This window comes from Festucalex cinctus, chromosome 17 (genome assembly GCF_051991245.1).
Source record: "Festucalex cinctus isolate MCC-2025b chromosome 17, RoL_Fcin_1.0, whole genome shotgun sequence".
Classification (NCBI taxonomy): Eukaryota; Metazoa; Chordata; class Actinopteri; order Syngnathiformes; family Syngnathidae; genus Festucalex; species Festucalex cinctus.
The window spans coordinates 167,713-178,291 of NC_135427.1; the positions used below are offsets into that span (position 1 = coordinate 167,713).

The 10,579-nt window shown below is 40.5% G+C and overlaps 1 protein-coding gene across 1 annotated transcript; it reads left to right on the forward strand.

The window, feature by feature from the left end:
- Positions 1-1,395: 1,395 nt before the first annotated feature.
- On the forward strand, positions 1,396-9,207 carry LOC144005258 (heparan sulfate glucosamine 3-O-sulfotransferase 2-like). Its single transcript, XM_077503312.1, has 2 exons — positions 1,396-2,133; positions 7,109-9,207. The coding sequence occupies exons 1-2, from the start codon at positions 1,694-1,696 to the stop codon at positions 7,725-7,727; spliced, it is 1,059 nt and encodes a 352-aa protein (XP_077359438.1). The 5' UTR covers positions 1,396-1,693; the 3' UTR covers positions 7,728-9,207.
- Positions 9,208-10,579: the final 1,372 nt, after the last annotated feature.

Sequence of the window (10,579 nt, forward strand, 5' to 3'; positions counted from 1 at the left end):
ATGTAAAAAATATCACACTAGAAACTGAGAATCAACCACCGAGAAGGTGCTACGTTTGCTGCACCAGCTAGCTAGCAACGTGCTTCGGCTAGCTATTAATGTGGCTAAACATGTTAAAGTCGCTCCTATATCTGTAATTAGCGCCTCTGTAGTGGCAAATAAGCTACTGTACATTTCCAACAGGTATCTTTCTCACAAATGGATGCCGAGAAAAGATGGAGAAGCCACGCTAATTGCTAAGCTAACCTAAAACCGACACGGACGGCTAGCGGCTTTTCACAGCTTTGCGTTAAAGTGGGGAACGTTCAAGTTTGAACATCAAAATAGTGGGCAAATTAATATGTGACTGGACTCTTGAGAGAAGATTTTTCCCGCTAAACAAAACCGTAAATGAATTAACTTCTGTTAACGGTGTATGTCAGCCAGAATGCGTGGCCTCGAGTATAAAATATAATAAGATGAGTTATTTTTAATGACATTTAGATTTGATTCTAGACAAGAAAATAAAGTTTGCGTCTATACACATTGTGAATTTAAGATATAAAAATGGTTGGTTATAAGAAAAACATTATTAATTCTTTTTATTGTATTTTTTTATTGTTTAATAAAACCATTGTTTCAGGTCTATGGGATTGACCTGCAAAAATAAATTCCACAAAATTATACAAGTTATTCGTCAAATGATGTCACTGATTCATAACACTGCTCGGCAAAGGAAAAGAAGAAAATAACATTGAGCTTTGCAGTACTATTCTACGCAGAATATAAGTATAAGCAAATATAGGCTATAATATAAACATTGGTGTATTTAAATATTTGTGTGCATGTTTTGCTTATTTTTTGTTAGCATTACGCTAAATTGACTAAAGCAAAGCTAAGTGGTTGTTTGAATGCATTCCTATTTTTTTTTTTTATGTATTTATAGTCTTGAAAGCGGCTCAACAGATGCGCAATAGATGTGATGTGCAAAAAGTGGATGAACTCCTCCTGGGTGCCTTTCCTCACAGGGTTCTTCTGTGCCCCGCCATGTTGTGGTTTGCGTGCGTCTGTGGGTACGATCATGGGGATATGGAGGGGGAGGGATGGCTTTTTCTTTTTATTGTTTTATATATGTTTTATTTGCTCAGCACTTTGAGTTGCATTTGAATGTATGAAAGGTGCTACATAAATAACGTTTGATTTGATTTGATTTGAATATAAGGTGTACGGGAGGTTATCTTATAGATTGGTATGCTGCCTGTGATAAATTAACAAGTTCTAACTAGGATATGTAATGGCAACGTCTAGCACCGGGTTGAGTTTTTGCAGTGTGCTGAAAATATCCGACGTGTTGGAATCTGTGTGCTGCAGCAACTCGCTGAGGAGCGAGTCAGTCAAGTTTGAGCGAGAGCCCAGCGCGTGTTTAATGCAAAGATGCTGTGACGTCACCACCTGGATTTTTTTTTCCCTTCTTCTTTTTTGGTGTGTGTGCAGGGAGCCAGACGAAGAAGTTGTCAGACCAGCACGCGTCTTTCTTTCCGGTGCGTCATGACCATGGCCAAGAACGGAGAACTCAGAATAGGCTTTTTTTTCCCCCCACCTCTCACGTCAAGTTTTGGACGCGCATCAGAGGAGATGGAATGCGATCTTTTCAAAGCTTTGGAGACATTAGGCAAGATTAATTAAAAGGGGAAAAAATGCACTGTTGGTATCCATGGATATGGCATGCGCGCTCCTCTTCAATCGCCGGCTTACAAAAACATCCGTGTGCTTGTTGTCCCTGCTCCTTTCCTATGTGGGCTACTGCACTTTATTCCACGCGGACCCCCTCATGATGTTGCCGGTTTCGGGGGATCCGGCGCCGAGCTGCAATCGGCGGCTCCCGGCCGGCGCAGCCTGCGCGTCTCCTCCCCCGTCGGCTGCCGAGTGGCCGCCCTCAGTTCCGCTCCACGCCAGGGGCGACACGCCCAGCCCGCCGATGGGCCACCCCAAGTTCGGCAATAAAAAGTTGCCCAACGCCATCATAGTTGGCGTGAAGAAGGGAGGAACCAGGGCGGTTCTGGAGTTTATACGGATCCATCCGGACGTGAGAGCTGCCGGGACCGAGACGCACTTCTTCGACAGGAACTATGACAGAGGGTTCGAGTGGTACAGGTAAGGGTGCCGGACTGGACAATGCATTAAGTTCCTTTAACCCTACATTATTTTTTAATACGCCCCTTAATTGGAAAGCCTGTATTGGGGGAATTCCAATCACAATGCAGCTGACACTCCATTTCAAAATTTAGCAGTAGGGGTGTTTAAAAAAAAAAATCGATTCGGCGATACATCGCGATACTACATCGCGCGATTCTCGAATCGATTCAATAAAAAAAAAAAAAAAAAAAACGATTTTTTTTTTTTTTTTAAGAGCTCAGAATTGTTCATTCGGTAGTCTTACCGATTCAACGTCTTATCATCATTGCCTTTTTTTTTTTTTTTTTTTTTTTTTGTGTGTGAATCGATTTTTAAATTTCCATTTTTAATGGAAAAATATTCAACAAAACGTCTGACTTCGGTTTAGGATTCACACCTTGAGCATGGAAGAATGTTATATGAACGGAACATTAAGCCTTAATATTTTATTTTAATGCTGTTCAAACATGAAACAGATTACAACCTCTATAAGACTGAAATTTCAGATAAATAAATAATACATTTTCATATAAATCTTACACTCTACAAGCTTACTGATTAGTATTTTCTAAATTTGAATGAAAAAAAATCGCAACAATCGACTTATAAATTCGTATCGGGATTAATCGGTATCGAATCGAATCGTGACCTGTGAATCGTGATACGAATTGAATCGTCAGGTACGAGGCAATTCACACCCCTATTTAGCAGTAATTAATTTTAATAACAATGAATATATTTGTGTAGAATTCTGTCAAGTTGTATATTCCAATTTTAAAAATGTGCAGAATTTCACAGGTTACTTCATGTTATAGACAGCTCTTAATATGAAAAGAAAAATGCACTGAGCTACCACCAACGTCTTACAAATGCAATGATGCCATCTAGTGGCAGAAAACACCTCAGCACAAATCAACATTACGGTTTTTTTCATCTTTTCAATTTTAACTCAAGTTTATGAATTATTACGAAATTATGTTATGAATGACTGAAAGATGCAGTCATATTTCAATTAATTTAGAATTTTTTCCACCTTTATGTTAACAAGGTGAAAACTTCGAAAAAATATTGTACTTATTTATTTATTTATTTATTTTTAAAAGGAGAAGCGGAGCTGATTTTTGCGTCCTGCCGCTATTACAATAAATTAAACCAACTTGGGGTGGCACGGTGGGTGACTGGTTAGCACGTCCGCCTCCCAGTACTGATGACTCGGGTTCGAGTCCAGGCTCCGGCCTTCCTGGGTGGAGTTTGCATGTTCTCCCCGTGCCCGCGCGGGTCTTCTCCGGGTACTCCGGTCTCCTCCCACATTCCAAAGACATGCACGGCGGGTTAATTGGGCGCTCCGAATTGTGTGCTTGTGTGTGTGGATGCGTGTACATCTCTGTCCTACTGCCTACTGCCCAGCTGAGATAGGCTCCAGCACCCCCCGCGACCCTTGTGAGGAATAAGCGGTTCATAAAATAGACGGATAAACCAACTTGTCAGTAGTCGTCAACTAGCTTGTACTTTTTCCCTTCCTCCGCAAAGAAGTTTGGAATGTTTTGGTTATTGATCCCAAACTGCGACATAAAGGCTTTTAACAAAGCGCGGCCTCATTAACTCATTCACTGCCAGTCATTATAGAAAATTTTTACATTTCCAATACTCACGTGATATTACATTCAATAATTATATATATACCGAATCTACCAAATAACAGAATAGACTCCCTACTTTTTGTCCCGTCCCGTTCTTTTATAATTGACAGCAGAAAAATGTAGGTTTGCCAAAATGCAGCCATTTCTCCCATGGACTCTGAAACTGTGTTTATTTCCTATAAAATGGGGCAATGATGTCATCTACCGGTGGTTGGGCATCAGTAAAGTTGTTTCCAAGTTTGATATTTACAGTGGAGCATGCTCAGATTCGCCCCCATTTAGCACCGCTCTAAAAAATACAATTGACAAGTATACTTGTCAAAGGCAGTGAATGAGTTAAACGGCCGTGTTTGTCGAAAGCCTGTCAGACACTTCATTAGGCATACCCACACAATCCAAAGTGAGAGTCAATGTAAGACTTACTTGTAAACTGCAGGACTGTTAAATTGCGTCACACAACACGTGGAGTCACATGACAACCCCAACCATTTAAAACGCTCTAAATCACCATTGAAATGATTATATCACATATTCGTTTTTGTTAACGATTCGCCGTCAAGCAGGAGTGCTCATATGAGATAACTGGAGAAGAAAGCGCGGCCATTCCAGTAATTGGCGCCCTGGCATTATGATTGTCAGCCGCCAGAAAAGGTCAAGTGCCAACACAGACTTTGGAGGTTTGGGAGGCCTTCATAAAACGGACGTTTGCCGTCTGATGAGTAAAGGTCAAACTGTGGAGCTGGACAGCCGCTTATTGACCAGTATATAGACTACGTGCAAGTGTTGTCTCAAATGAGTAAAAAAGGTGAAGCTAAAGATTCCGGAAATGTTACAAATGGTAACAACTCTCAAGAGGACTGCGGTGCGGTGCGAGACGTCACTGGAAACTTCTCCCATGAACACAAAACAACAAGCACAGGGAGGAGGTGATATGACTTGGATCCGATGCTCACGTTCTAACCCAGAGGTGGGCAAAACACACAGATTTTGTTTTTATTGATATTATGACAGCAAGTTAAGAATGATTTGAGCAATTTTGCTCTTAAACTAAGAAAATGAGCCCCTTGAGCACAGAAGTTTGCCCAAGCCTTCTCGAACCTACAAACTGATTAATACGGTTGCAAGTTTTGGGTTATAAATGCATGCGGTATACTCGATTTTTACACGTACTGTAAAAAAAAAATAATTACTAGACTGAAGGGGCTGCACTTAGAGCACATACATTTGCTTGCAGCACTCTTCAATAAATACTCTTGGACAAGCTAATGAGTTCCAATATAAAAGCTGCATAGAATATTCATAACATCAGGACAGGCTTGACAAAAATTCAGAAAAATAAACCAACTCTTCCCCCCCCTAAAATAAGCTAACATATGTCACAGGTTATGATGCTATGTTATGATGTGCTCGATATAAAACGATAGACAATTATTAATTTTATTTAATTAATTATAATATATTTATTCATTACTAATTTAATTAACTCATTAGCTCCCAAAAACGTATAAATACGTCATATTTTAAGTGTTGTGCAAAATGTGCAAAATGAGGACCTAATGCTGGTTTGCTATTCAGCAGTTTTGTGCTGTCATTGAATGAGAGCACTTGAAATTGGGGGGAAAAATACAGTATGTAGTTATTTTGTTCTTTGCTTTAAACCATTTGTTCTGGTTACAACAGTCGGTATTTTATATATATTGAGTGCATATTTTGTTCATATCTAAAATAACCTCATTAATACCGATGAACATGTGTGATGTCAATTACTTACCTTCCTGTACATCTATCTAATTGATTTGATTAACCTTTTTCAGCCATCTTAGAGAATTTGAGATCAAGTACTGACTACAGCGTTCCACTTTGTCGACTTGTGAGTAAGTGAGCATCGTCACCTGCTGCTGGATGTGTTGTGCGTGCCTTCATGGTGATTTATGGCTCTTGAAGCGTGCTACACGATAGAGCCGTGCGAGACACAATTCTCTGGTGACAAGTGACTGCGCTCGCGCTTTGCTTCGGCGTCTTCATTTGCATCAAGAAACTGGGTTTGGAGCCAAAAGAAGATTCTCCTTGGCTAGGATTTCAAGTCTTTATCAGGGATGGGGAAACTTTCGACTTGTGTGAGTAGAAGTTAGAATTAAAATTAGAAGCGTAAAATGATCAATGATATACAAATTAAATTTTCATATCTTGCGACAATGACATGTTGGTTTGTTTTTGTTTTTCTAAACCAAACTAGCTAGCACTGGCGCAGGCTTGTATGTGATTCAAATTAGGATGACGAGACGTCCTGAATTAACTCATTTGCAACCAATAACGTGTAAATACGTTTTTTTTATGTTTTAAGTGTCCCAAAGACGTATATATACGTTTTTTTGGTTTTGTTTTTATGCTAGAGCATACAGAAGGCTTTGATGCAGCGTCTCAATTGCAAAGAGCGGGTGCAGAAATTGTAGTTATTACACAAACAGTCTTAAATGTCTAAGAATCATGGGAAATGTAGTCCTGCTAGCCTAATGCTGTCAGTCAGATCCAACACAAGCTGACCTTTTTTTGACGGCGAATTACCAATGTTACAAAGTGGGACCAGCGCGAGATAAACAGCATCTTCCAATAGCTGCCGGGACCGAGCAAAAATAAAAAAATAAAAATGTGGGACAATGGTGAGTGCATTGATTATTTACAAATGTTGAACCAACCAACAGAGTTAACATTAGCTTAGGTGATAACAACCAGATTGGCTAGCAATCAAATCTGTGATAAATAAGTCCTGGTGAAAATTTATGGTATATTTGAATTTCAACAAAATTGTAGTCTCATGATTTGTCATTTTGAAAATCTGGTCACTCTAATCCAAAACCTTTCCATAGCTTTTGTGTGTGACCTGACTACCATAAAATGCTAAATTAGCTAATAACACGCAAAGAGCTTACCAATTTCTGAAATAAAAACTTTTTTTAGTCGCACAGATCTTTTCTTTCGAAGTAAAAAGTAGTACTTTTAATAAAAGTAAAATGTCAGAAAAAAACACCTTAGCACAGATACCTGAAAAAAATCTACTCAAGTACTGTAATGAAGTAATTGGATTTCTTTACATTCCACCACTGGTCTTTTTAGTCCCCACTCAAATTTCTCGGCATCAAAACATCCAACAGTCCCATTTTCCTTGATGCAAAGGACATTGTGTCCTCCCTGTTTGAGACGCTTAGCTTGTACAGCATTTCAAAAGTGCTGCACCCCCCAAGAAATAGCGTAAAATAAATAATTTATGTGGATGTAAACAAAAAGTCTTCGCTTTGCTTTCATATTTCCTTCAGAGGTTTGATGCCAAGGACTCTAGAAGGTCAACTCACCATGGAGAAGACGCCGAGCTACTTCGTGACAAAAGAGACGCCGCACAGGATCGCCGCAATGTCCCGAGACACCAAGCTCATCGTGGTGGTGCGAGACCCCGTCACCCGAGCCATATCGGATTATACCCAGACTTTATCCAAAACTCCCGACTTGCCGAGCTTCCAAGAACTCGCCTTCCGGAACCAGAGCTCGGGCCTGGTGGACACATCCTGGAACGCCATTCGCATCGGCCTGTACGCCCTTCACCTGGAGAACTGGCTTCGCTACTTCCCCCTGGCTCAGATCCACTTCGTCAGCGGCGAGCGCCTCATCACCGACCCGGCGGGCGAGCTGGCCCGGGTGCAGGACTTCCTGGGGCTCAAGCGCATCGTCACGGACAAGCACTTCTACTTCAACCGCACCAAAGGCTTCCCGTGCCTCAAGAAACCGGAGAGCAGCGGCTCGCCTCGCTGCCTGGGAAAGTCCAAAGGCAGGACTCACGTGCAGATCGACCGGGATGCCATCGAGCAGCTGCGGGACTTCTATAGACCCTTTAACGTTAAATTCTATGAAATGGTGGGGCATGATTTCAAGTGGGAGTAGCCATTTGTGATTTGATGTACTTTTAAAGGGGGAATTATGAGGGTGAATACAGAAAATCCAGTAAAAACAAAGATATGAGATGAGCAGGCATCACCTCAACTTGACTATTTATCTTTCATGCTAGCTTGATTCATCAAAAATCAGAACAAAAAGATATTCTGAGACGAAAGACTGAGAAAACAGTCAACGGACAGTTGGACTCCTTGGTCTGTAGGGTATGACGTAGATGCACTTTATAGCATTTTCTTGTGTTTTCATCAGGTTTTTTATGCAACGGGAAAGGCACATGGAGAATTTGGTCAATTGTGCACTGTTAATTCATCCAGGTCATTTCATTCCCAGGACACTGACTCGATCTACTGCTCTGGTTGTCTGAGAACACGTTTCACATCTCATCAGAGCAGGCTTCTTCAACTAGATGGGCCAAACACAATGTTCAATCCTCTAAGTTAGAGCCATGCCCCAAACCATGGATGGTATCATTTTTTTTGATGAGACAGCCATTAACACATTCACTGCCAGCCCAGAAAAAAACTACATCATTTGACGTCTTTTGCCGTCAATGGCAGTGAATGAGTTAGCAACTAAATGAAGCATCTATCGCCAACAACAACGGTTTGGGTGGAATCATCTATAGGTGGACAAAAGCGTCAATATAAACTCCCGTCATTGACGGAAGCTTCGGAAAAATGCACGGACTGACTAACCACGATCAACAAACGTAAACCTGCTTCAGTTGGTGCTCCGTCCGTGTATTTTTACGAGGTTTCAAAAGCCACACCGAAAAGTTGGGCATCCATCACTGACGGGTCGATGAGTGACGGTTTTGTCCACCTCTGGAATCATCCTTGTTAATATTCCATTCTCTTGTAAAAATCGTGGTAGAGGCAACGTTTTCCCAATGAACTACATTCCATTGATCAAATCGCGGTAACACGAAAGAAGTCCCTTGTCTAAGCAAGACAAAAAGCTTTCACAAACGAACTACGACTGGTAACCTCACTGCAGGTGTACAAAAATGAGGAGTGGTTATAGTTTGAGAAGTTTTATACCAAACTGAACTCACTAAAACTGTAATGGTTGGTGGAAAGTGGAAAGAAGGCACTATTGTAGAAGGTTATCTAAGATTTTTATGACGATTGATTATATCATATAACTAATCGCATTTAAAGAACGATCTGGTGGAATTGATTATCACAAAAATTGCTCACAGAAAAACATGGCACTGAAGCGTAACGGCAAAACTCAAGTTTGTGTTTCTCTAATGATGCTTGCCCATTTATATCATTTGCACATGTACATCTAAGAGTTCCATCTACTCTCGTCCTTGCTTGCTCTTTGTATTTCATTTCTGTAAAAGAAATCCTTCAAGGTGAAAACCGGCAATCATGAATTAAAAATTTAACCTTCAAAATGTGGCCAACATACTTCTATGCTCACATTTGCTGTCATTTAATATGCACTTGGGTGGATTCTTGGCACCTAAAATGAAAACGGTATCTTTACGGGGCGATGTAGCCGCCATTGCCAAGGCTTTGCTGTGGGTGGCGGCGATATGATCGGCGGACGTACGGGGTGGGTGTGAGGAATTTCAATCACCGTGCGAAAACAAAAGGAGGGAGCACCTCGCCGTGGCAGGTTATCAAATAGGCTGGGAGACTGCGGGTCACATGATTGCGGGGAAAAGTCTGGATTTGGCCTCCTTTGCCGCATACTAAACACTTGAAAGAGAGGGAACAGGTGATCTGTTACCACAAAAGCAACTATATCACAGTTCCTTATCATTACTTGTCGCAGGGCACTTTGAAGCATTGCACCTTAGGATATTTTGGTAGAAGTATATATATATATATTTTTTTTTAGTTATTTTTTTGTCCTTGTGGGTTCAGTTAAAGGAGACGTTTTCAAATGGGTCTTCCACTTTTAGCTATAAAATGTTTGTGAATCTGTTACTGATTACATCATAGTATATTAACTTTCTTTTATGGTAAGATTTGAACCAATATGGAGTGGGACAACCATTCGCACACATTCAGACTGTCACTGAGAACTGAAGTCAAGCTACATATATGCATACTAAGCCGTCAGAACACGGAAAAAGCATCCAAATTGAAAGCCATAAACAACAACAGCAAGCCTTCATTTTTTGTCCTGATGTTAATGGACACACATTTGCCATTTCTTAAAACTGTTGCTACAATTGTTTCAAAATTAGTAGCTTCAGATAAATCGATCCAGTCAGCCAAAACAGGCAAACAGAAGACCCAATTTGGATAAGAGCTTTCTTCATGTTAGCTAGGCTATAAGGTATCAAAAGAAATAGAGGTGACACACTCATCCTAAAAATTCTAGCATCATTTCACTAGCATACATTTTAGGATCTGTGTAGCAGTTTAAGCTTCAAATACGGATATGCATTACATACAAATGACCAAACAACTTCAAACACATCACATACTTAAGGTACATGCATCAGGAAAATTAAGAGCTTACAACCATTAGCATTTGTAACAAGCTAATCAGATCTAAGCTAGCTTGTTGGTGACAAAATGGCTGCCAGGTCAAGAACAAGTTACTGATGTTTGTTCTAGGGTTCACTGTGCTTGTGGTTATATATCTGAGGAATGTGTAAACTGTGCTGAGAAAACGAGGACAAACTTAGCTTTTCTGGGAAGAAAGATATTCCAATGTCGGCACAGGCAGCAGTTTCCACAAGATGTAGCTCCAAGACCAAAAAGATTCTCCCAAACATGCTACATATGCATACTAAGCCATCAGAACACGGAAAAAGCATCCAAATTGAAAGTCATAAACAACAAGTCTTCATTTTTGTCCTTATGTTAATGGACACA

Excerpts from the sequence above, each read along its gene's own strand:
- LOC144005258 (XM_077503312.1), top strand. The coding sequence starts at position 1,694 with ATGGATATGGCATGCGCGCTCCTCTTCAATCGCCGGCTTACAAAAACA. Across the intron at positions 2,134-7,108 it reads AGAGGGTTCGAGTGGTACAG|AGGTTTGATGCCAAGGACTC; the intron begins GTAAGGGTGCCG and ends TATTTCCTTCAG.